Source organism: Vanellus vanellus, assembly GCF_965231255.1.
Source record: "Vanellus vanellus genome assembly, chromosome: 14".
In the NCBI taxonomy this organism is placed as follows: Eukaryota; Metazoa; Chordata; class Aves; order Charadriiformes; family Charadriidae; genus Vanellus; species Vanellus vanellus.
The window spans coordinates 16,688,494-16,715,401 of NC_138919.1; the positions used below are offsets into that span (position 1 = coordinate 16,688,494).

A 26,908-nucleotide genomic window follows, 5' to 3' on the forward strand; every position below is an offset into this window, starting at 1 on the left:
GCTCCTTTGGCAGCAGTCCAGTTTACTTCATTTATTCTTCTGGGTGAACGTTTTTCTCTTCCCACACTCCTTTAACCTCTTCTCTGTTTTATTATCACAATCTCAAGCGTGGAAATCCAGAAGGAACATTAGTTGCAGATTCAGTGGAAAGCTTTCTTTTGGCAAAAGCTAACTTCAAGGTAAAACTATAAACAGTTCTTAGTCTGGCAATGATTAAGACAGCTGTGTTGTTGAGATCCTCAAAAGCTGTAGCTCTTTCGTCCTGTGGGTTGAAATTATGAAGTTTTAAGATTAAGTAACTTCAGAATTATTGATGGAAGATTAAAAGCAAACTTCCGTACTAAAAGCACCTGAAGGCTTCAGCTTTGCTCTCAAGTTTCTTAATGAGGATTTAATGGACTTTCTAACTAGTAGTAAAATAGCTATTTCTGGATAGCACTACTATCACCTATGCCATGTGAAGAGCTGCTCACTACACCATGCCGCTGTTAGAGCAGTTAATGCCTGAAGAATGTGGCTGTTGGAAGTTGGATAGGTTGAGATTGGTAAAACTTGTACTTAAACATGTGGCTTATTTTCCCATGTGTATTCAGAATTAACTTTCTAAACCTGTTCTGCTGCCAGGACTTCTTGTGCCAAGTAACGTCCATGGCAGAGGGGAGGTGGTGGTGGTTCGAGGAGGTGTCTGTCCCTAAGCCAACACTCCTGTGTACAGTTGAGTGAGGAACAAACAGCACTTAAGGCAGTGCTAAACCTTGACACTTAGGTGAATGGAACCCAGTGTTTACCTCCGGTGTTACAATGCTTTGTGGCTTTATTAGTTTTTTCCTTCTAAGGAAACACACTCAAATGTATCTTGTAGATCCTTTTCTCATGTTATCTATCACTTCTCTTTGTGACTGTGTAGGTAGGATGGGGTGGAGTATAGGTTCTGTTTAAGTGCATTTTCAGCAGCTAAAATTAGCCGTCCCCGGACCACAGTGATCAGAGATATGTTCAGGTAACAAATGTTGTGGATTGTAGTTTGGATCTTGTGGCTGAAACCAGCTGTCTCATGTGGAAACTTTTCATCCAGTACTCAAGTATGGTGGTTGAATTGATCCACAGTAACATAAAGCATGGTCTCGGAGACCAAGGATTGTGCTAACTGAAGGCTGATCTACATATGTCCTTAGGTATAATATCAGCACCTACGGGTGCCTTTATACGACGTGGAAGAACAAACTAGTTCCGGGTATTTTTGCAGGAGATGTTTTTGCTGTACCTTGTGTTTCTTACTGTGGTGGTGCCCCTTTCTGTGCCTGGGACCTAGATATTTTCTGCCCCTTTTTTGGCTTCTCGCTCCCATTGAGAGAGTAAATACCATGAATCCTGGCAACCATGCTGGAGTTGAGAAAGGCTATTCACAGTGCGGCAGGCTGTCAAGTACCATCCCTGCACAAGACCGAGTGTATTCAGGTCTCATGGTACCTTTCCAAGGTAGCAGTGCTGCTCGTGGTTACTTTCCTGTGTACTGCTATTAACTCTTATTTTGAAAGTGCTTCCTAACACTGTGGCTTATTCTCCTGCCAGTCTGGCTGATACCACTTGGATTTACACTCATTTCCAGGGACTGCTCTGTATCCACTTCTGCCGTTAGTGTCAGCACAGTGGTAAAATGTTGCTCCTCCAAGTTGTCTCCATTTTCCTGTACGGGCAGTTCATGCATCATTTGCTATAAAGGTTCTGATAGCTCAGCAAATGTTTGAAGACAAATTGATGCTCTTTTGTGGCAAAAGGCCCAGTGCATAATTTTACATTTACTCAGGATAACATGGCCTTGGATAACCGAGTCCCAGATTTACTGTTGCAGGATAGAGTGTCTGAGGGTTTATCCAGCCTCAACCCCCCTTTTTTAAATACTGTCCTTTAATCCTGACAAGCAGGCACAGACATATCTTTGGTTGAGACCAGGCTTTCACTGCCAGCCAGTCTCTGGGTCCTAAACTGACTCATCAGTCAGAAAGATTAATAACTGCTCTGCTGGATGATTTCACTTGTTGTCATGGCACATATCCATTAATGGAAAACAAATATTCTCTGGAAAATGAAACACAGATCACGGTGTAGTGGCCAGCCAAGTCCTTTTGGCCAGATGCATAAATAAAAGCATATATTAAGTGTCAAGAACTTCAGGTTGCTTGATGCATAGCAATCTTTAATTATTTTTTTCTCTTTTCAGTATTTCCTTTTTTTCCTTTTACTGGGGGCTGTTCCCCTACATCTGGAGCTGCAGTGTGAATTTTTCGCTGATAAAGAGGCGCTGGGAAGATGTTTTCAGCTGGGTTTGTCTTTCCAGCTGTAATGCCTTTTAGCACGCGCGGGAAGGTTGAGGGTGTGAAGAAAGAAGTGCAGGCGAGCAGTGCAGGAAAGCTTTGCATTACAGCAGCCTGACGTGTTTAAAAAATAAAGAATATCCCCAAGGAGCTTTGGTATGCCAAAAGTGTTAGTTAAATTAGTATGGAGTGCTCGTACATGGCAAGCCTTCAGCAGTGGGAGAACGCGGGGCTCCGAACGCAGCTTCCCTCTCGCAGGCCCCTTTCTGCTCGGGAACTCAAACAGTGCACACACCATCTGGTGTAATCATGGGAAAGGGGGACAGGGCTTTTTCCCTTCCAGCTCCACTCTTCTCTGTTAAAGATCCCAAAGTTCACTTTCTCCAATGGGACCAGGTTTCTGCTGTTTAGCTTGGGATAGTAGCACCTGTAAGCTCCCCCCATCCCAGTGCGCTTGGTGGGCTTTGGGTGGGTTTCTAAGGCTGGGAGAGCAAAGGGCGCGTGGCTACGTGGAGTATCTGTGATGCAGCAGTTAGGTTTGATTAGTGTGAATCCCGTTACATATGGCTGATGGGCCCTACAGTCTGTGCACGCTGACGATTGCTTGGCTGGGAAGTACGTTGTGTGGCTCGTGTGGTTTGCCAGGATAATAACTGAGCAGGGAGTACCTGCGGAGCAGACTAGGGGGAAAGAAGGGGGAAGAAGTCTACATGGAGCAAGTTACTACCAGACCCTGTTAAAAACAGTCACTGGTTTTGTTGAGAATCTTACTTTAATCATGACATTCTTTGTTTTATTTCTTTGACCAGGAGGAAGTTATTGTTTCAGTCAGGAGGAAGCGTATAAATGCTCTTTAAGGACTTTCTGCATGGGGAGGAAAAGAGATACTGATTTTAAAAACCCCAAACCTTTGTTTTAGGTTTGCCAATACAGATTTGTGTCTGCCTTCCTGATATTGGGGCAGCAGTAGGTGACTTAGGCCCTTTCCAGATATTTAAGTAATTTCTAATAAGTTGACATTTGTCACCACTACCAAGGGTTTATCCAAAAAAACCTTAAGGATAAAGTAACATCCTTTTACTTGATTCATTCATGTGGGAAAGTGTGACTGGATTTGGTGTTAGAATAGACTTTCTTTTTTTTATTACTTTATTTAATAAAATTGTTTTGCATTTTTGGGTTTCATCCAGGATTTTCCAAATAAAAAGAAATTGGAATGGAGTTAAATGAAATTGGAATAGAATTGCACTTATTGCTTTCCTTTCCTCCCAGGAACATCTGACTAGAAATAGGTATAACACAGTAATTCAGCTTGTGACGACTTCAAGCCAGTGTGTCTGTAGCATCCACGTTTGTTGTACCTATATATGTGGATGGTATATGGAGGGATTTAGCATTTATTCTAGGTCTACCTTGAACAGAAGCATTGCATGGGGATTCTTTTTTTTTTTTTTTTAAATCAATCTCACTCATATATAATAAATTCCACCCCCTTTCAAACCCACTCATGCACTTGGATTTCTAATGAATAAGCCTGCATATTTATTCATGAAGATTAAACAACTGTACAGATAGAGGCAGCTGGCTGAACTATTTTTTTATGTTGTGTTTTTTTTTTTTTAAATCTGCTGACCTCTGCTCAGGAATGAAGAGGAACTCCCTGATTCACTTAGGCTGTTTGCAGACTGGGACAGACAAAATGGCTCAGCTGTTTACTGCTTAGGTACAGACTGTGGTTTCACTGAGTGGGATGCGGAGAGGGGAGAAAAATGGGGCTAAAAATCTCCTGTTTATATTTTAAAAATATTCAAAACCCACACAACAACTTGTTTTCAAGGTATGCCTTTAGCGCTGTCTTATTGCAGACCCCTCAGACTCCTGGGCCCTGATTCACATCCCCTGCTGTGGCTGTGCCGTGGTCGGATGTGATGCCCGTCTCTGTTTTCTGCAGGCCCTGTTGCTGTTGGGTGGCATCGCTCTTTCCTGCCTGGCTCTGGACCTGCTCTTTCTCCTGTTCTACTCGTTCTGGCTGTGTTGCCGCCATCGGAAGAGCGAAGAACATCTAAATGCTGACTGCTGCTGTACGGCATGGTGTGTCATCATCGCAACTCTGGTGTGCAGGTACGGTCCATGCCTGAAAGGGATCTTCCCTGTTACTTGGGTGGTGTATCTTGTGTGTGCATTTTCACACTTGGTATGCTGTGTCTGTAGTTAGTCAATGTTGGCAGTAATCTCTCTTTCCACTGTAGTATATGTATGTTTTAAATATCTGTAATGTATTTTCTTCCTTTCTACCACTTGCTGAACTGCCTAATGGTTTAAGCAATGTGGAAAGGAATAGCTAACGTCGTGCTCTTGGTACTTTGCAAATGGCAAATCAAGGACATTGCGTCCTCGCAAGCTTATCGCCCTAAATAGGATGGATACAGTTGAAATATTTATCAGGTCTAGATGGAGATTTCTTAGAATCTGGTGTCCAAAAAGAATGACTATGTGGGAGAAAAGATTTGGAAGAAAGAGGCACAGATTATTCTTTTGGATTTGGAAGTATTGGTGTTTGACTGAGGTGGACATTCAGATTTTGCAGCCTGTGTAGGACACTGCTGCATCTCATTATCTGTACCAATGTGCCATCTGCAAGGGTTGGTAGTAATGCTGCTAGTGTCAGCAATGTTTTGTGTTATGACTGAGCAATAGAAAGCTTTTGGAGGTGAGGTGAAAAGAAGGGTTGCTGAAAAACATGAAAAACTAAGTAATTAGGGGAGAACATGGGCAGAAGAAGTTAAAAGGAGAGAATTTACATTTTGGTTGTTTTCTGGGGGTTTTGTTTGGTTATTTTTGTGGGTTGGTGGTTGTTTTGTTTTTTGTGTTTTTTAACTCAACACAGATGAGGATCCCATTTCCTAGAAAGTTAACGACGGGACATCTGAAAGCAGGGACGTGTTTGCAAATTTCTGGAAGGAACCTCCAGCTTAGTTTGTTTGACTTGGGCAGAATGAATACTCTGAGCTCTATGGATGTGTGCCTTTGGATTGAGCACTGCGTTTCCTATCAATTCTAAGTATAATCCTACTCTTCCCCAAGGCTCCAGGGGTCTTAGTTGCCCCTCCGCAGGGCTGGCAGGTCTGGGAGCAGTCCCCTGTTCAGAAAGGAGATAAGACAATTGTATTTTGCAGTGTCTCATGGCTCACTTTCTGTATTAACCCGCTGATAGGTGGTGGATCTGATATGTGATCTTTTTGGAGGCGAGCATGTTCCTTGAAGGCCAGGCTTAGCTGTTCAAGGGCTAGATTGCTACTAATGCATCTGCGTATTTGTTCTTTCGAGGCACATACTTGAGAGAATAGAAAACCCCAGAAGTACTGGAACAAGCACTGCAGAGCAGACATTATGTTGTAAGTTTAGCAGCTGGGGATGGATTTACGTGAAGAGGCAGCGGCTCAGTGTTGAGGAGGAGAGCTAGTGCACTAGCAAATATTGCCGTCTTTGTAGGGAGCTTGGTTGTGCTTTGCTGACTGTGAATAGGTGCCTGGGATGGAAAGGCAAACTAGAAAACAACTTGCAAAGAAGAAATCTCAGCCTCGGTCACCTTTCTCTTTAGTGATCTCAAGAGCTTCAGCTGCATCCATTCCAATCTACTGAAAGTGCTGTGGTCCTAACCCTTTCTTACAGAGGCTCTAGCTGATGCTATTTATAGTTGTGCTGCTGCTACAGGCTCTTGTTAGCTATTGTTATGCGGCATATGTGTCCAAGACAGCTGCTGCAGAGCGTGGTAGTTGTGTTTGTTTTTAATTGTAGAAAGGGTGAGAAGGAGGTATTCTGCACATCTCCCAGAGTGTGCGTGAGACAATTTAAAGTTGGAAGGTCAGCATATAAATTCTGGTAAACTTAATGCAACTCCTAGTCAAGACTGCAAGCTGGAAACCTACTTAGGCTTCCTCAAAGTGTGAACCATTAGTTTTTACCCCTAGTGTACCATTTGTTTTCACAAGTATTAAATACAGGAATATCCTTAAAACTAAGATTCTATGTGAATCTACAGTGATGTTGGATGAATATTTGTCTTGACCTTATTAATTATGTTTTAAATTTGCACTCTGAAGTTGGTGCACTTGAACAGCAGCAGGTTGGTGCCATCTGTGGTAAGTGGAGGTGCTGTCCAAGCGCTGCCGCTTGCCTGTGAAGCCAAGGTCAGTGTTCTGCCCTTCTTAGAGCAGCTGGATGTGACAGTGCACTTGAACTGGTGCCTCTTGGCACTCCCTGCTCAGCGTCTGGCTGGGAATGCAGATACAGCTTCTGACACGCAAGGAATCTAATCTGTGCTAGCAGGAAGTCCCAGTTAGATACCAATAGTTAAAGATTAGTCTACTGGATATATCCTATCCTAGCTGTGCGTTACACATAACAGAAGTGCCAGACTGGCAGATGCCGTTGTGTTTGAGTGATGGGGAATAAGGCTATTCTGAATGTCTGCCTGACCGTAGGCTGACCTGGGAGGGAGTTTGCACCGCCATATGCAAGGGGGGGAGAAGCAGCTTGGATGGTGAAGCAGCGAGAGGTTCCAAACAGCGCCTGGTCTGGTCTGTCCAAGTACCGTAAAGTGGACTATTGTCTTCCTAGCTAGAACTAGTTAAGTCCAGCTGTGCCTAGTAGTTGTTTATCTAGGTAGTACTTAATTCCAGAGGGCTGTTTGTACTATGAATCCTGCTGAGTACTGTGGATCACTCTTTCCTAATGTCTTGATATATCCTGCTGAGCAAAAGGGAGAATGCTGAGCCAGCAGGAAGGCATAACTGGTTAACAGGACCCCTCCAATAAAATCTCTCTCTAATCAGTCTTCCCAGTTGCTCTAGCCACAAAGCTGCAGGAATGATTTGCCTAGATTATTCCTTGAACGCTTAGCTCATTTCTAGTCCTTACCAATTTTGATCAGTTTCTATGTATGGGGAATTGTCTTATAAATCATCTTATCCACCACTTAGGTGACCCTAACTCTCCCAGAACGGAGCTCGGCTCTGAAGGTGGGTAGGAAGCTTCATGGAGAAGGCACCTGAAAAAAATGGGTGCAAATAAATGGTGAAAACTTGCTTTCTCAAGTGCCAGTAATAGCGTTTTCCCCTAGTGTGAAAGTGCAAGGTGGTAATTAGACAGACAAATTAACATTCCTCCCGAGAACATGAAGTCTAAAAAGGGCTCTCCTTATGAAGTTCCTGTAATTAAAGCTGACTTGGTGTAGTTAGATTATTCATTTCTAAGGATGTGATGTGAATGGTTAGCGTTCACCTTTTCAGACTGGTGACTGGGTACCCAGAGGGGTTTTTGCTGTGTGTGCGTGGGTATTACAACGGGAGGATCTCTTCACCAGAAGGCATGTATGTGCTTTCTGTGCTTTCTGTATCAGATTAACACTCTGCTGTTAAGGTATGCCTTGCATAATCCAGAAGATGTTTTTTTGCAGGTCATGTTGCAAGCTAATTTGGAATTACACTTGATTATTCTCTTCTGGTTCTTTATTAAGAGTGTCCTAAGACCACATGACTCTTGCAACAGGAGAGCTATGCGCTAGACTTGAATTTCTTGAGTCTTGCTGAAAAGTGATACTGAAGTATGTGTCCACAACGTGCAGTACTTTATATCATACTGTTGTTTCTGTAGGAATACATAGAAATCTTGGCATGCTGCTCTTCTGCATCATGTCATATAATTCTTTGAGGAGCTGGCTTAGCATGCTGTTTCTCTCTAGCGTGTTTCTGTGGGTGTGCACTGGTGATGATAGTGTTAATTTCAGGAGTGCAGCGTTTTTCTGACTTAACATAATTGGGTTTCCTAAAACTTACGAAAATGAGTGAGTAGCCAAGTGGCTTTTTAAATGCAGTATGGAACAGCAGGAGCATCTTTTTAAATGGCCTGTAAGAGCTTGGAAGGTTGTTTTTTAAGATATTCAAAAATATGAGTGAGGGCAGGGGAGAGGTGGGAGCTGTGGAAGCGACAGGAGATGGAGAAAGGTAGGTTTGGGAGGAAGAACTGAGGATGGGACGGTGTGGATTCAGGAGGAGAGGTGTGTGTGCACTAGGGAGAGGAGTGTGACAGAAGCAAGAATAGCAGAAGTGGAGATGACTTTCCTATAGAAGCGTTGAAAATGCGTTGGAGTATCTTCCAGAGGGTGCTAGGGTGGAAAAAAGCTGTGTCATTCAGGAATGCTGTTCTTGTATCCACACTGCGTGACAGAAACGCAGGCTTCCCCATTGGGTGATGTTTTTGTCATCCTGTACTGGGAGATGGATCTGATGTATCTTAGGCTACAGAGCCTCCTGGGGTTTGTGCAAGGAGCCATGTGATTTGTCCTGACCTCCAGGACTTAGGCTGTTGGTTTAAGATGAGTTGATCTATTTTTACTTTAAAAGAATGTGCTTAAATAGAAGGAGCCCCTCTGTTTCCCTGTGATCAAATAAAAGGTAGTTAAAAACTAATGCAAATCCTTAAATCTGCTTTAAACAATAGCAACTTATACCAGTGTGTGTAGGCAGGGATTTGAAACAACTGGTGGATTTAGATGAAGCCAAATGCAAACAGAAAACTAAACAGCAGTGGTTCTCTCCTCTTCCCCCACCAGCAGTTCCCCCGCTGCCTGCCCTTCTGCTCTGCCCCCTCTGCAGTCCCAGCGTGGGTCCGGGCAGCTGCCCCCAGCCTGGGCTTTCAGCTTTGGGGATGGTTTCCTTCCCTCTCTAGCATGGTAGAAAGGGGAACTGCCACAAAACTGTACAGCTGGCTCCTAGGAGAAGGAATGGCTGCGTGAGTGGCTCTTGCTAGCACAAGGTGTGAATGCAGAGCTGGCTTTGGCTGGGCGGTAATGGAATAATTAATGCTTTATGTGTAGTTTCCATTCAATCTGTAATGCGCATGTCTAGGGGAATTTGTTACTTGAATTAAATGGCTTTTATCCCAGTTCTGTCGCTCTGGTGATTTCTTCTTTCAGGAGTAGCGCCTGTGCCTAGAGGGTTAATGGCAGCTGAAGCTGTGGTTCACACGGGGCTGCTGCATAGGAAGCCTCTGAGGATGGCTGCTGGGGTGGTTCTGCTTTGCATAGGGTAACGAGTTTCAAGCCACTTGCCAGTAATTGCTAGCACTTCCTAAATGGTACCTTTGAGTAAACTTGCTAATATACCTAGCTGTGCTGCATCTTTAAGGACAAGATGACTGTTGCTAATTCACAGTGCTGTTTCTGAGTCTCTTCCACCAAAACAGTGCTACTGTGCTGGGAATACTGAGAGCCAAGCACCAGGTTTTGGGCACTTACCAAGCCTTTGCTGAAAGAATAGGCTTCTAGTAGCTGTAACAGGCTGAATAAAAATCTCTTGCCAATTAAAGGGGTCAGATCTGCATATTCAATGTCAAGAATGTTCTGGGATTTATTTGGTTTCTATAGTAGGAACAAGTATTAAAATTTTCTGCTGCTCAGGAGAGTGAAAGGGTCTGTCTGAATTTGTTTGCTCTGAGAAGACAAGGGGAAATTCAAGCCAGAGGTTTGTAATTGCCATGATGAGATGCTGAGTTGCCTTATCCTGGGCATAGCTCTGGATCTGTAATCTCTCTAGTTCAAGGAGCACGAGGTGTGTGTGTGTCTTTATCCCCTCCACCTCCGTGCATCCTAGGCATGCATTATCAAGCTCTGATAATAGCTGCGACTAGGGAGGAATGCAGGGGCTTTTCCGTCTTCAATTATCAGCATCATTTGCGTTAGGAAAATGTTTGAGGGATGGTGTTCATGAAGAAAGGCTGATTTCTTGTATTAACACTAAATATTAAGAGTTACATGCCTGCTGCCTCTCTTCCTGTATATGATGTAGACTGCCTACTGTCCCTGGAAGACTTTTCAGCTGAGGCTTTCGTGGGCCAAGCTCTCTATAATTTATGGAGATTCAATTGTTGGAAAAAGCATGAAGCTGACACAGATTTTCATAGCGGATCCACTTCCAGTGCATGATCTTTGCTTCCATTTCTTGTGTCAGGAGAAAGTAGAAATGCAACCAGGTGAACTATATTGTTCTGCTCACTTTTCCTGAAGTGAACTAGATGATCTCCAGAGGTCTCTTCCAACCCTGACCATTCTGTGAATGAGCCCAGGAAGGAGGGACAAATGCTGTCCTCTTGCAGGAGAGGAGCGAGGGGAGAAATGGTCATTTGGACTGCAGATTGATGTACGTGCCAGAGCAAATCTGCGCAAGGGTCTTTTGTCTAGACAAAGCCCACTCTGGCCTGCCTGCTTGGGTTCATTTCCGAGCCGGGTGGTGATGGTGGTGAAAAATGCCTAATGTCCTTTAGTGACCCTTCCTATTAAACAAAGGCACTATGCTTACTTGTTCTGAAAGCTGTTGTTTAGCTTGTTCCCTTCCTCTTTTATTCCTCCTTCAAACCAACTCTGTGAGGGCAGTGCTATAACCCAAGCACAAAGTTGTTGGGAAGAAACGAAATGTTTTTTCCAGAATAACTTCAGATTTACACCAAACCCACCACCGCCACCTTCCTTTCCACTACCACAAACACAACCTTGGTGTCTTGAGAACCTTCCCAGAAAAGATCCTGGGTGCTCTGAAGCTAAATATGATATGAGAATAGGAAATTTGTATCTTGGTAGTGTTTGCTTATGCCTGTAATGCCCCAAGTTTAGTTGTGTGACCCTTTTACAAGTTCTTTACTCCTGTATTATTAGGAAAAATGGGCTTGGGAAGAGTTCCTGCAGCGATGTCTTGATAGAAGAGGTGTTGCTGACTTGCATGAGATAATCTCCTGGTCGCAACTCATTTATGGGATCTTCCTCCTTTAAGTGAGGCTTAAGCTAATATGGTGTACTTCATAATTGGGGCAGACTGATATGTGTGGACAGTTATGGCAAATCAGCTGATAGGTGGTAATTTGCTAAGCAGCTGGAGTCGAATTGTATCTGCAAGCTTGAAATTCGCTTGCTTTACAAATAAATAAGGCTTTTGTCCCAGTAAGTTATTAAGCCTTTCTTCCCAGTACTCTAAATCAGTGTGACACAAATGCTTCTAATGGGAAGATAAATCAAGATAGATGATGTTCATAGATATTTCACAGTGTAGAGAAGAGGGCATGGATAATGTGCCTAGGGGAACCACCACCATGGGGAAGTAGTCAATGCAAGCTCTTTGTGTCCTTCTTTTAAAAAATGTAACGAAACAATGTGTATTTCATGTCCAGGGAAAGCGTGTGTCTTCTGACACAGCAATGGTAGCTCTTGCAGGAGCCACCAGAGAGCCACTTGGCTGGCTGAATTTCTGGTTGCCCATGGCTAGATCTGAATTCCTGTTCTTGTATTGTAAATGAAACATACATATGGAGAAGAGATGGTGTTCTGCTGTTCATCATATGGATGCTATGTGGAGAATTGGTGGCTGTGTGGAAAACATGGGCGAATGTTTACAAATGAATTTTTTTAGTGGTTGCTGAGGAGCATGACTACGCTGGCTACCCTTGTGGAGGCACGTGGCTTCCCTCTGTGGAAAGTGCTGATGTGACTACGAAGGATGCTGTAGCAGTAGGCCAGGCGTTGTATAGCTTGCCTTTTAGCTTTAACTCTACCCTTTCTTGCTTGCTTTCTCTGCAGTGCTGGAATTGCTGTTGGCTTCTATGGGAATGGAGAGACCAGTGATGGCATTCACCGGCTGACGTACTCACTACGCCATGCGAACCGCACTGTGGCGGGTGTCCAAGACCGGGTAAGCACTGAGGAGACACGCTAGCGAACAGGGAGTGTGGGAATGAGCAGACTTGCTCAGCACCTCTTTTCTTGAATCCGGCTGTGCCTATGTCTTTCTTCTTTAATTTTTTTTGTTAGTCTCTGAGCTTAGAGATGTGCTAAAATTTCTGTTAACGGAGTGGTGCTTTCTTCAGCTCTTCTAAAAATATCAAAGCAAACATAGCTTGTTAAATGAAGTCTTCTCTTTGCTAGGTCTAAAAACAGCTTCTGATCAGCACTCTTCCACACCCAGAAGAGGAAGCAGGCCAAAGCAGACAAGTCTCTTAGTAAAATCTATCATTTTAATACCATCTATCATTTTAATACCATCAGTTGTTGCTGTACTAGTTCTAATTTGATGGTATCGTTCAGTAACCCTGATGGCCACAAAATGCGTACATGTGTTAAAGGCTCAGCTGAGTTGCCATCATTGGACTACTTGCAAACAATCTACTTTATAGCTGCTTATAAGTCGCTTTTGAAGGGTAAGCAGTCTGAACAGTCTTAAGACAGAGGACTAGTAATTTGGAAGCTGTCTGTAATTTGCTAGTAAATATGAATCGTCTTCTACTTTCTTGACTTCCTGTCCTTCAACTGCTGGTGTGTTTTTTTTTTTTTTTTTCTTTTCCTTTCTCTTGCCCGTACTATAGGTACTAGATACTGCAGTGGCCCTGAACCAAACAGTGGAACCAAACTTGCTTATCCTGGAAGAGATGTTCACGAAGCAGACAGACTACCTGCACGTTATCCAGAAACTGCAAGGTCTCTTGGATGATCTGGTCAGGCAAACAACTGAGATCCCCTTTTGGAAGAATGAAGAGCTGTCTCTGGAGGAGCTGGCAATTCAGATTGACCTCTATGACTGGTACAGGTGTGTATCATGCTGTAGTGTAGTGGTTGTAGAGTCTGTTTTGCAACAATAGAGTGTGCGTTCTGGGTAGCTGAGCCAAAGGCTCTCTATACTCCTGCAGGTGCTCTTGGCCCACCCAGCTGACTTGTTTCTTACAGCAAATTGCATTCAGTTTGACTCAAAATGCACAACAACAACATTTTTCTTAACTGTGATTATTACCAGCTGAAGGGAAACTTATTTTCAATGTACAAAATCTGTAGCTTGTGTTCTAAGACTGGGGGAAAAAAACAGCCACAGAGATAGCTAGCTACTCCTGTGTCCTAATAAGTGCGTTGTAGTTGTATGACACATTAACTAAATAGAGTGGAAAACTGAACTAGATCCATATGTTAACAGCATACCCTTAGATTCCTTTTTATTAAACTTCTTGAATAAAAGATTGCATCTAATGTATTCCACAAAAGAAAACCTCTATCCACACATGTGGACTAACTGAAGCATGTTCTAAAAATGTCTAGGAAGTTCAAGAAGCTGCAATGCCTGTTCCTCACCTGATGGTGTCCAGTTGTGTTCTTGACAATGTGTATGCTGGGCATGTTGTGTAAATGCTTTCACCTGCCTCGATTCCAGACCCAGCAAATATCCAGAGCTCTCTGGAGGTTAATCATTAGTGGTGGCTTTTACCTAAAGAAAAGGGCTATGTTTTTGCCACAGGTCACACTAGCTTCTTGATCTGTGCCTTTTACATGCCAGTTTTCCTTTGCAGACTGTGTTGGGTTTTTTTTGCTGCAGGTGGCTGGGATACCTGGGCCTGCTCCTGTTCCATGTCCTGATATGTTTGCTGGTGCTCTTTGGGCTCATTAGAAACTCCAGGGCCATTCTTATGGGGTAAGTCCTGACCCAGGTGCAGTGCATGAAGGAAGGTCAGCTGAATGCAAGTGCCTGCTAGTTTAAACCTCTATTGCTCAGGAACTCACCTGGGCAGTCTGCCTTTCGCTGGGTAGCATTGGTAGCCTCTGCTTGCTGGGAGACAGTGATGTGAGCATCCTCCCTTAAATTTACAGACTTTAAAAATCTCCTTTTAATTCTCTACAGTTGTGAAGGCATGTGTTATTGGATGATAAGCACTGAATGTGTCTACACACCCTGGTAGCATGCCTTTTGTGTCACGATCTGCTCTTGTTTACCTTTGGCTGTCACACCTGAAGAAATGTTAAACTGAGAACAAGCAATGGTTTGTACAGTTATGAGGAGGAGTCTTGTTGCCATGGTACCGCAGTATTAATGCATGTCTTTCTAAAAAGCACTGCAAATACTGCCATGTTCAGGCCCCATTACAAGAAAAAAATATTCCTTTCCCTATCTTGTAGCTTTGTTTAGCTTGGCATATTTGGCAAAGATGCTGGTATCATAAACACAGTGACAGTTTGACAACTGACATGGCCAAGAGTTTATCCTGGTACTTGGTGATGCCCTTAATAAATCTGAATATGCATTCCAATTATTATTTGCCAGATGACTTCATACCTGGCAGGTTATACAGACAAAAGTCCAAGTGTATGCACAGATGGTAAACCCAGGGTTTAAATTAGAATCTCATTCTCTGTTAGCCAGAAGTTCATATTAAGGCATTCCCCAAAGGGAGCACATGGCATAAAGAAGTGTGTCACAGCCAAGGAACATGGTGAAATGCCAGTTTTAGATCTTTTAGCCAACCAATCAGTTACTGACCCAGTCATCTTCATTTAAAGTAAAACAATCAATGTGTCTGATTACCATACTCAGCTGGAAGCACCAAGTCATGTTGTCCTTATGTCACAAAACCACAGAGACTTGCTGATCCATGGCTGATAATTTTTGCATCCATTTGGAAAAAGCACAATAAAGTCTTTAGCTGTCTTATTCCAGAGTGGGGCACAGAGGTCAGTATGGTGAAGCTCCATTACTTCTGCAAGATGACCCACAGATCTATTCACAGAATAGGGATTACTCAGAATTAAAATAAGTTTGTAAACTGAGGGATAAATCTTTTTTTTTTTCTTTTTTAAATGTAGGCCCATAGAATTATTTTTTCAAGGCTCTAATCTTCAATGAGACAAATGTAGCAGAAAAGAGATATGTCCCTTCCTCACAGAGATGCTTGCACTAGGTTTGAGTAAAGAATATCTTGCTTATGAACAGGTTTTTGTTTTGTTTTCCTGTGTTTCAAAGCCTGAAGGATAAAGCATCCCTGAGAGAGCAAGACAGTGTCCCTTTACTTTGAAGATAGGGATGCATAAAACGAAACTGCTTATTAGTCTGCATCCCCATACCTGAGGGAGCTGAGGAGCACTTTTGCCTGAGTATCTCTAGTACACATACTGACAGCAAAGGTGAAGAGCTAATGTGCTGGTTGGAGAAGTGCAAAAGCCTTTTCCACTGATGTGTGCTAGCTGAATGTCACTGAGACCACTGCTCTGTCATCCCTCTGCCTTGTGTCTGCTTGACACTAGCAGACACTTCCCACTATTTCTGTCGGTAATGAGGTCCAGCTGTCAGAACAAAACTTTTAAATCTGTGCAGAGATGCACTTGCGTGGCTGTGGTAGGCACCTAAACTGTTGCTCTGAACTGTTTGCCTGCAGGTGACTGTCTCTCTTCTGGGGGCTATGTGGGATGCTTAGGTGCTGTCCAGATGCACACAGCCTGGAACCAAAGTCAGGTGTCCTAACACAGGCTGAGTGTTCCCTCCCACTGTCTGTAGCCGTGCAGTGCTTACACTTAAGCCCATTTATTCTGGAAACAGGATAGATTTGTCCAGTTTTATATCACTATGTTTTGGGGTGGGTTTTTTTTAATGAGATATTTTTCCTTTGAATAGCTTTGAACTTAGAAAGTAAAGTCCAGTGTGGGGATAGTGGAGGCGATGGGATTGTAGTCATTCATCTGCCAATCTGCCTTCCCTGCGGCTACCCCCGTGTCATTGGCTTCCCTGCTAGAAGCAGGGTGAGACTTTGCTTCCACCCCCTTCTTCCTTCCCCTGCAGCCCCAGGGCCAGGTAAGGTGGGAAGCAACAACTGGACATAAACTTCTCTGGTTGCTGCTGTCTGCGACATGTAAAATTGAATGGTTTATGTGAAGATACAGTGGTTGATAGTTTGGGGGGTTTGGTAATTGCTTTGGACTCCAAATAATACATCTTGTGAAAGGATCTGCTTGAAATCTGTGCTTCTACATCTGCCATCTGTCTGTCTCCCACAGGGTGTGCTTGCTTGGGGTGTTTGCCCTGATTGTCAGCTGGGGATCCCTGGGTCTGGAGTTGGCTGTCGCTGTGGTAAGTGGCTCTGATCCAAGTCCCGTTCACCCTTTGCTGCAGGTTTATCTGACAGGAGATTAATGTTACACTGTACCTGTTTTATAGTGCATCTTGTTCTAAGTAGCTGGCCTAGCAATTTGCATCTATGAAAAGTACAGAGCTCCTCCTTCCTCCATGGTGCGGTGTGCTAGTTAGTACTCCAGCACTGCTGCGGTTGTGTAAAGCAGCGCTAGTGGGGATGATGATGGGAGACTTCAGCATCTGAAACCTCCCGATAGTAGAGCGTTCCCTGAGGTTAACCTGGCTCAACTGCTCTTTGATACTGCTGTTCTTTGATATTCCTTTTCCCTTTTGTCTTGCACCTATCTAGGGCTCCAGTGACTTCTGCATCAACCCAGATGCTTACGTCTCCAAAGTGGTTGAAGAGAATGCAGTGCTTAGTGCTGGTAAGTGCTGGGACTGACTTTGGCACGGGGTACTGCGGCTCCAGCTGTCACACAGGAGCATGGCAGTGGCTGAGAATTTAAGGCATTGCTTGGAACAGAGGAGCTTGCATACAGTGGGAAAAGCAGATGTGTGTGGAGCTCTGGAAAACCAATGTTCTTCCCAAAGAAGCGTTTATACGCTGGTCAGAAGTGCACATGTATGCTTTTCTTTGTCAGAAGAGCTCTCAAAATCTTTCTTCTGTCTTGGCCCTTAGGTGGAAACAACTGATAAGATGTAACAGAAATTCCTGGATTACTTTTATTTGCATTTAGTGTAGCACTCTTGAATCTTGTTCTCTAAGTGACAGAACTGCAGCAATAGTAGTGTGCAGTTTGAGTTGTCATTTTTTAAACTTGCTTTTGGGTTGACATTCCTGAACTTAGAATACTTATTTTTATATCTGTTATCAACATATATATATTTTCTTTTAATGATGGTTATAAATAAGATTCTCTTTAAAGCTAATTTAAAGGCTAAATGAATGGAAACAGCCACAGAGGAGTACGAATTTCCTGTTCCATTACAAATACAGTATTTTGACTGCTCTGTTTATCCTGTTACATTTAAAGCAATATGCCTGCATCACAGTGGCATCCAGCAGAAGCACTGATGGATTTTGGGTTTGTGGCTCCTAATTTAGGCTGAAGTGGTTGGTGAGATGAGGGATGACTCCAGTTTGAACCTCAGGGGGGCAAAAGTGGCTTTCAGAACTGTGGCTTTCTCCTACCTCCTCTCCCTCTGATCGTTCCTCTATATATCTGTGTATGATAAAGCATAAACAAGCAATGACAGTGACTTGCAGAAGGAGCCACTTGTGGTTTTCCTGGTTCTTATTTAGTGGAATCAGAGAATCTTTGCCTTGTGTACAGAAGGTCTAGTGTATGGCTGTGTGCTTAGCCAAATGCTGCCTCTTACTGTGCAACTGACAGGAAATTAGGTATGTAGCTGTGGCTGAGGATGTGGGGATTGGAAGCAATAAGAAATGTTTGTGTCTGGAGGCAGAATGTAGTATAAAAGACTATGTATGCTTGATATTACCACCCTATGGCTTATTTTTGGAATGCCTTATTTCTTGGTTTCCTGGGAAAGAGAGGATAGAGCCAGGCAGCTCCCTTTGTAGCAAAGAAATACAATAAGGGAAGAGAATGAATGTTTAACACCATGCAAGATGAAAATCCTATCTTGACTGTGAAGGTGATGAAGATGTGGCTTCAGGTACCAAGCTAGCCTCCTAGTTTTTCAAGGAGGCAAATGGGTCTGTGAGGCCAAAGGGAAATATCTGATGCTGGCTGTGTGCTGTAATAATTTGGTAACTCAAATCAGCTCTGGAGCAAGTTTGATTAGATTGACCCTGGGAAACAGAAGAAATGCCCCTTTGTGGTACTTCTCCATTTCAGTTGTCCTTGTCTGCTTGGCTCCTGCAGTTTTTTGTTAATTGGTATCATTCATGTAGAGGCTAATGGTGAGTGCAGGAGTGACATTCCTGTCCTTCTTCCTGTTTCCCCTGGCAGGGACAGTCACCTCCCCCGGGTGAAATCAGGCTCTGTTCTGGCAGCACCACCAGTTATGACAGTTGTTAAGGCTCCATAAATAACAGTGAACGGGTCTAAGAGAAACACTGAAGAGGAGGAAGAGCAGGTGTTGTCACAGGCTTGAGTTGGAAGGGTGGCCCCTTCCGTGGGCTGCTGGTGTGTCAGCTCCCTGCTGTTAGGCAGCCGTTGAGCATTTGTGAGCGCCTTTTCCTTTTTTCAGAAGGAAATCAGTCTAACTTCTGAGCCTGCCATCACACTAGGCAGCTGGCTGGGACACGGTTGAATGTTCTGCCTTCCCATGTGGATTTTCACTGCTGTGTCATACTTTGTGATTAGGAAGCTACAGAAATAGCTCTTGGTCCCCAATGTCTGGACCATCCTGGACACTTGAGCAGGAAGGAAAATCACAACATGAGGTCTGCAGTGTGGCACTGCTCAATGACACTTTAATCACAATAATGTCTCTTTAGAAACATCTTTGAAATTCCAAAATAAGTGTTGGTATCCCTTAATATGCTTGACTGTAGATTGTAGCAGCTGCTTTGTGATCAGTTGAGCTGTATATACAAAGAGAGTGACGAGCTCAAGGAGACAGGGCAGGCAGCTGGGAGCCAGTATCGATGCTGCCCTCTGGGAGGGAGCTGCCCTGTTTGAAGGCTCCCAGTTCCACTGCACGGACTCTTCATGCTCTCTGGTTTGCTGCCTCTGCCCTGTAGGTGATGGTCTCCAACATCAACAGCAGCGTAGACAGATGAGGCCGAAACACACCAAGACTGCTCTGGCTAGTTTCACCACAGTGTATCTGACCATGCATTTTTTCAGTTCAGAAAAGAGATGACTAAGAGAGGGTGTGAGTGGGTGGAGGGGCTCAGTTAGCCCATGGAAGAAGAATCCATTGGGAGTTGCCGTATGTGTAGGAATCACCTTTACCTTGGGAATCACTTGAGCTGAATTTGGGCCGACAGGGCACTTGTGTTTGCAGTCTTGCCTAGGTGTCTGCTTTTGGCCAGTGCTGGCGTATGGCATACTAGGCTAGGGGCTGCCATCTATTCTTAAGGATATAAGAACTAACAGGTAATCTTAAGAAGCTTTGTAGTGCTGGGTCAATTTTTCCCTTTAATCACTACTTTTACTTTTTTTTTTTTTTAATATAAGATGTTGTAATATTCCCAGCCCTATGCTCTGGCATTCATACTAGGACTGAATCGTCTAGGTTTGCATGTTTGCAATGCTTTTTTGGTGGTGGTGGTTACAGAAGTTTTCATAGAAAAATAACTGTGTTGGATACTGGGCAACTAGTATGTTAATATTCCTGTTTGTGTATTAATTGCTGTTTGCAAATCTAAATAGAATTAATGGAGCTGAGAATAATCTGATTAAGTGCATTATTATTGTTGTCATGTTTTCAGCTGGAGAGGGGATGTCCTTGTTTTGGAGGTAAAATATGCTGCATTAAACAAAGGAGGGGGAATGGGGCAAATCCTTATTGCAGGTTTCCTGGAGAAGGAGAGACTTGGATCATTTTGCAGAAGAGGCTGACATGTGTGCCTAACTCACCCAGCATTCATTAATTGCAATAAAGCCAATGGAGTTGAACAGTGGCTGTATAATCAGCTCCTGCTGCTCGTAAAAAGACTTGGTGCAGCCAAGATGTTTATTTTCAAAGCAGGAGGCCATCTTCTAGTATCATTCTTTTTTCATTGATATTATGTTGTTATCAGATGACTTATTGCATAAAATTAAATAAAAAGGTACAATCTGTCTAAACAACAGGAAGAGTTTTCTCCAGATTCTCTTACTGAAAATCTGCGTGGTGAATAGACAATTCCTTCATCTGAAGGAACTGCAAACCTCGGGGGATGGCTATTGGAGCCTTTTACCTCCAGTCCAGCCAAACTGGTCAGGCTGGGTGCTGAGACTTTGCTACTCAGACATAAGCAGCAAGCATTCTTGTCGCGTGCAGCCTCCTAATTTGTCTCTTGCTGGTTCACTCTCATCTTAGAAGCCCAGAGCTGAATGAAACAGAGGACTGACACTGCCATCACCTCCAGTTCCTCTTGAGAAGTAAGGTCAGGACAAAAACCTCACATGGGGCATGTGGTGGTTGCACAGTTACTTGAGTTCAGCGAGCACTGCAGAAAAACTTTGCCTAAAGAAGCGCGCTCGAGAATCCTGCTGAGCTGATGTTGGCATTGAGAAGCTGCATGGGTTTTTTGTTGAACCCCTGATTAACAGAAAGTTTGAGTGGAGGACGTGGGATGGCTACAAGCTCTTTGCTGAAGGCTTGGAATGACTGATTTTACCAGTGCAAGAGTAGCATATATGAGAGAAATACAAATGTTATGCAGATACCTCCCTTTGCTGTCAGAAAAAGAATTCCTGGTGGAGGACGTTACCTGGGCAAGAAAATCTGGCCAAAAGTTGTCGTCTTTTGACATCGCAGGTGATATACTTCAAATTTCTCTGATGATTGAACCCACAGAGACAGTCTCATCTGGGTGTATATGTAAAATGCAAGCTGCTTAGAGAATGCTCAAGTAGAGATGAAGAAGGGCTGGGAAAAGATGTACTAGATGTGGGGATTTTTTTTTTTTTAACTAGGATCTTTTTTTCTGGTAGCTCTTTACCCTACAGACCTTCTCACTGCCTTTTGGCAGGTGCATAATGCCATTTTTGCATTTCAGCTGGGCTTTGAAGTGAATAGTAAGTCTCCATGGTTGCAGAGGCAGTAAGTAGTTCTAGCAGCTGAAGCTGTCTTTAGTAGGCAGTTCTACTTTCCTTTCTAGGAAAAACAGACTTTGCAAAAATAAAGCATTTTGGGTAGTTCCCTTCCTTGCCTTCTGCTCCCACACTGCCTGTGCACCAAGAGCGTGGGTCAGGGGGATTGCTGTTAGCAACAGCAGGCATAGGCAGCTGCAAATGTGACCCTGCCTAACCCTTCTATGAACTAAATTGCCTAAAGGCCGGCTTCAGAAAATCAGATCCAACCTTCAGGAATTTTCTGTGAAAGGAAAATGCATTGGAAAGATAATTATAGAAAGAAATTGCCTGGAGCTGTTAGCAGAGTGCAAATGATGGGTTAGTATAGCTGTATTCTGGACAGAAATGTGAGATTTAGTGTTGCACAGGATAGCCTTCACCAGATTTAAAACTGGTGAAAGTGCCTCCTGCTCTTTCCTCTATCCCATCCTGGTAGTATGAAGGCAGGGGTCACGCTCCCTTTAATTTCCAGGCTTTGCAGCACAGGATCACTTTAAGGCAGCTTCACTGCCTATTGTAGCTTCAGTTTTAAAGCACCACAGCTATTAGCACACTGGGTTCAGTGCAGGGCAAAGCTGCTCCTGCTGGCTTTGCCATTTTGGAAAGCACATTTTATGTACGGAATGTCACACTTGTCAGCCGCAAAGCCAGCGCTACCACAGTGAAGCCTTGTTGATCCTGCCTTCCAGGGTGAAGCAAGGGAAGCACTTATTTCACTGTACTGATTTTCACTTCACTTGTAACCAGCAATCTTTATCCTGGGCTTACAAGCTGCAAACTAGGGTGATATCAGGACCTCTCATCTGTAATCTGCCCAGCAGGGATGATCCAGAATGCCCTGAAGAAATGTTTCTGGAGCTCTGTATTAGCAGTATGTCACACCACTTAATGCACCTACAAAGGTGATGTAAACTTGATAGCTCTGTGGGAGACTAAAAGAAACTTTTATTTTAAAGCAACAAACCACTAAATAGTCAATGAGATCACAACTCCTTTAGGTCACTCCATGTGATACTGTGGATTGCTGTTGCTATGCTGTTCTCTCAGCACAGGTGCATTTTAACCCATTTTTCCATAGCCATTGAGTGTGATTAACGAGCCAGGGAGGAGCAGTCCTTTCCTTGGCTCAATAGTTGTGGACAGTCATTTGTGTGGTCTGCCTAAAGCGAGGCACACAAAGCAATTCTTGCTGCCCCCTTATCTACCCAGATTTTGCTAATTGCTCTTTAGAGGCTTGGATGGGGAGATATAAGTCATCCCAGAGAAAGAGTTGGGGGGAGGGGGGAGATGGAGCAGCTGGCAGAAGCTGCCCCAAAGTAGGCTAATGAATTATAAATAACAGCTGTCAGGTTGCATTGCCAGTGTGCAGGAGCTGACAGTCTGTGTTGTACCACTGGGTCTCCAGTGTGTTGGCTTGCCGAAAGGTGCATTCAATATTTATGGGAAGCACAGCAGAGTCAGGATACAGGCAGGTCTGCTTCCTTCACAGCTCCGCTCACTTGTGGTTGTGCCTTTTACTGATTTCTGAGTTGGGACTGATTAGAATACCTTTGCAGCCTGGTATATGCATTACTGAAAGTCACAGGCAGAAGATTAAAAAGAATGGAGAAAAGGATGCTAGTCAGGGGGAAATGTGCAGAGTGTATGTGTGTTTTAGGGCATTTGTCATCTTTACCAAGCAAAAATCACCCTTGCTTTTGCTGAGCTGACACTCTTCCATTCATCTGAAAAGGAACTGTAAATGTTTGAGAAATAATCTAAAAGTATTTGGATGATCAAGTCTTTCAGAACTCCCTCTCTCCATAGCATTATTGAGAATGGCAGGGGAAAGCCTGGTAATTGTCACTTGTGCGTGCTGGCAGTTGTAATGTTATGGAGGGCTCATGAAGGCACCAGGCTGGTTTCATACACGCTTTAATGAGGATAAATAAATCTGTGTATCAAGCCTGGAAATAAGTGATGCTGCTTTCAGAGCACTTTAACAGTCTCACCTGGAAGCTAATGAGCGTGTCTTCGCTGTAGTGTGATTACTGGTAGAGCTATGCAGTACCAAGACTAACTTTGGGCATGTTACTAGCAAATGATCTGAGGTCCCTTAAACAGATAATATGTTGTTGTTATTCTAATACATGGTAAAGAGCTTTCTTTCCTGATCAAATCTTCAGTATTGACTCAATACCAAAAATACCTTTTTGGCATAAGTTCAAAAGAAGGATGCAAAACAAATGACGTGCGCTCTTTTTACTTGAAGTCTAATTTTACTTGAAGTATAATTAAAGTCTAATCTAATCTAAAGTAATTAGATTACAAAATGTAATTGTGTGCAAGTGACATCCGTCATAAAACAGACTATTTACTTGTTCATCCCTAATATGTGCCAGAAAAACAAGAACTTGTTGTCATCCATCCATTTCCTCACTTGCTTTCAAAGTGATACCATTTTTAGGAAATAACATACTGAAAGTTATTATTTTCTTGAATTAGGAGGACTTTCTTACATTTTTCTACAGAACACTAAAACCAGTCTCTCCTTAAACATTACAGAAGAATCTCCAGTTGTAAAGATGTCTTTTTTTTGCCCTTTTTTCTTTTAAATGCGTGGACTTGTACATTTAGTAAGTGGTATATTCAGCATTATGTAGTAGCACAGGATTGTGTGCGTGCACCTCCTTCGGCCCAATGGCATGCTTCCACAGGTATTTTTGATAGCAGCCTGTATTTATATCACCACTACTACCTCTCCTGTGCTAACATTTTTGTGGTTGTGTAGTGACCTGGCTGGTGAGCTGAACTGGCGGAAAGTTGAGTTGTCTCTTTATGTGCTTTAGGCAGCAGTCTGCGATTGCTTTCTGTGACTGTAGAATGGTATTCTGACACTTAAAAGTTGCAGAAATTAAACATGCAGTTGGATTTATCCTAGACTGAGGTATTGTCTTATGTTTATACTGTGGATAGTGTTGACCTCTGAATAAAACTTTTTGGATGTTTCATCTAACTATGTAAGTGCGGCAGCCCCATTGCCTTTCTCTGTTCACAAACAAATCTTTCTTTTCTCCCCAAAGGCAGGTTACATACCTTTCTCTAGTGCCATCCATGCACTGTAATTCTACATGGAGAGAGGGAAGTGATTTTACTTATATTGCATTTTTCATTTTGCATATTGCCTTCAGAACTTAACACCTCTGTCGTGGCAGTCATAAAAATACTGCAAAGCTGGAACAACGTATGTAGCATAACTTTCTTTTTTTTTTTTTGTCTCTGTAGATACTCTCCGCTATTACATTACCTGCAGTTCTGGATACCCCAACCCTTTCCAGCAGGTGAGTGTAAGCATCCTAGCTCTCTTCATCGCGTCTCCTAGTCCTGCAGGGTATTGGTTAAAGGCTTTTGATGCCAGCATGCAGCAAGTTGTTAGCTTCAGGGAATACTCCACCTGTTGGTAAAGCTTTGGTAGCTACTTTCCAGCTGTGAAAGAGGTGGCACTGTAATCTGCTGAGCAGTTTTTTTTTCCAACTTCATCACTACCTGCATAGCTTCAGGTTCAAGATGCCCTCTTAGAAGGGCCTGTGTGTGATGTGGTGAAGATCATGGCTTTGTTCATGGCACCTCTGTTTACATGGCACTCTCAAAAGAGCAGCAATGAGGAGACAGAGCACCCACAATTAATGCCAGGGTGGGAAACTACATACTTGCTGCTTTGAGTCATTTCTTGCAGGTTCTTTTGGGTTAAACAGTGGCAACACCCCACTCCCAAAATGCAGCCACTTCTGTGGGTGAGGGAGTGATTCTCACATACGCCTCTTAAATCCCTTGGATGTTGAAGAGTTTGTATCCTGAAGTATAAATGTGAGTCATTATTCTTTTGTGTGGGGGCTGAGGAACAGCACCTGGGCCCATCCCAAACTTTGTCGTATGTATCAGAGGCCAGAATGAACCCACACCACCCACCATTTGGCAGACACCAGCTGCTTCACCGTTTATATTTAGGATTTTTTAAGTCTTGTCTTCCTCTGTTTTAAAGGGTGGGGTAAGAACACTTCAAGCTGTGGTATGATGCACCATTGCCATCTGTTGCATTTCTGGTTGCTCAGTATACTCTGACATGCTATTGCATGTGAAATTCCCATGGATGCTTTAATGGGATGAGAAGGCTGCACCCTAATACAAACAACTTCTAGTGTTAACATTAAATCTTTCTCAGCCATCTGTTTTAATAGAAAAATCCAGCTGTGCTCTGTGGTGAGAACCTGAGTGCATTGTGTCTTTCTCTCCTCTATCCTGGAGCTGGCCTCAGCTGCATAGATGTTTTTGTTTGTGTATGTGGTTGTGGTTGGTTTTCTTTTTCTTTTTGATTCTTCTCTTTCCCTCTTCTTTCTGTCTGTACTTCTTCCAGGTTGGTAAAAGTCAAACTTAACCTTGTTGCAGCTGCACCCATGTCAGTTGAGACATCCTTAACTTGTACCGTTCATACAAATTATGCTTCAATATTTGGGAAGTAGGATTTAAGTCTCTTCCCAGGAGTTCTGTTGGTTCATGTGACCTGAGTTGCTGAAACATTGCATGTTTTGTGTTGAGCAGAAGCTGTCAGGAAGTCACAAGGCTCTGGTGGAAATGCAAGATGATGTTATGGAACTCATGAGGTCAGCAAGCAGAGAGCACCCCACCTCCAAGGTAACTCAAGGAGAGTTTGCTCTCCCTGTGCATTCTGGCTTCCCTTACCCTTGTACAAAGCCCAAGATCAGCTCCTGCTAAGCCATTTCCTTGCTGTAATCACTAGCTTGTTGCTTACAGGAGTATCTTACTCGGATTCAGGAGGTTTTAAATTCAACAGAGATCAACTTACAGCAACTGACAGCTTTAGTAGACTGTCGGAGCCTGCATTTGGTGAGTACTCAGTACCGGGCTTGAGGTAAGAAAGAGCAAAGGGGGTGCAGAGCCTGTAGCATCCTGATTAGTTTGGAGTTTCAAATCTCTGGTGTGCCAAAACAGTTTACAACAGCTTTTACTGATTGACTCCAGCAGAAAGGAGAATGGGAATTTGGATCAAGTTAGCTTTCTGTTTAAAGATCAACATAGATAACGTGCCTTTACATCCACAAGCTGCAGCCCTAAGGTTTCAGGGGCCTTCAGGGCTTTTTTCTATAGCACATAGCTAGTTGCCTTTCCTGTGGAGTGGAGTGCCTTATAGCTGCAGTATAGCATGGCCTAACTGTTGCCCTAGCTGCAGTTGTGGAGGCAGAGAAACAGATAGCCCATGCTTGTGTTCCTGGGCAATGGGACGTAGTGAGGGAGCTGAGAGAGAGGCTTAATGAGAAATGTGGTATCTTAACTTGGGTTGATAAACTTGCCTTGGCTTTTATTTTTTCCTTCTCTCTCAAAGTCTTATTATGTGAAATTAAAAATATTTCCACATCTAAATCCAAGCTGGGCTTTGTGAGGGGAAATAAGGGTTAGATCAGTTATGAAAAACACTTGAGGTCCCTGAAAGTAAAATAGAAATATGCTCTGGAAAAAGAACTATGATCTCTTAAGTTGTTTCGGAGACTGTAGTAGGGGAAGGACTTTTGAATTAGAGCTCAATGTTAACTCTCTAGTGATCAGGAAACTGTTCATTTCTCTCTCCAGGATTACGTCCAGGCTTTGACGGGCTTTTGCTATGATGGAGTGGAAGGCCTCATCTACTTGGTTCTCTTCTCCTTTGTCACAGCCCTCATGTTCAGTTCCATTGTGTGCAGCGTCCCACACACTTGGCAGCAAAAGAGGTATAGAGAGGGTTTAGATCCTGTAGCATTGTAGAGCTCTTTCCTAATGAAGACTGGCTATTGGATTTGTGCCCACGAGCATATGGAACTCTTTCCCATATGATCCCAGGAGTCTGAGGGATGAGGCTTTATAAGCACAGGTCCAACAG

At 43.4% G+C, this 26,908-nt stretch overlaps 1 protein-coding gene across 1 annotated transcript in view; it reads left to right on the top strand.

Moving 5' to 3' along the window:
- The window catches only part of TTYH3 (tweety family member 3), a gene marked incomplete at its 5' end in the record, with an annotated part of 73,485 nt that overhangs the window by 35,584 nt on the left and 10,993 nt on the right, over nt 1-26,908 (top strand). The window contains 10 exons of the mRNA XM_082490329.1: nt 4,267-4,436; nt 11,941-12,052; nt 12,723-12,943; nt 13,718-13,813; nt 16,165-16,237; nt 16,590-16,665; nt 24,262-24,317; nt 25,576-25,668; nt 25,789-25,881; nt 26,623-26,759. Coding sequence (XP_082346455.1) covers nt 4,267-4,436; nt 11,941-12,052; nt 12,723-12,943; nt 13,718-13,813; nt 16,165-16,237; nt 16,590-16,665; nt 24,262-24,317; nt 25,576-25,668; nt 25,789-25,881; nt 26,623-26,759 — 1,127 coding nt within the window. The remainder of the gene's footprint in view (nt 1-4,266; nt 4,437-11,940; nt 12,053-12,722; nt 12,944-13,717; nt 13,814-16,164; nt 16,238-16,589; nt 16,666-24,261; nt 24,318-25,575; nt 25,669-25,788; nt 25,882-26,622; nt 26,760-26,908) is intronic.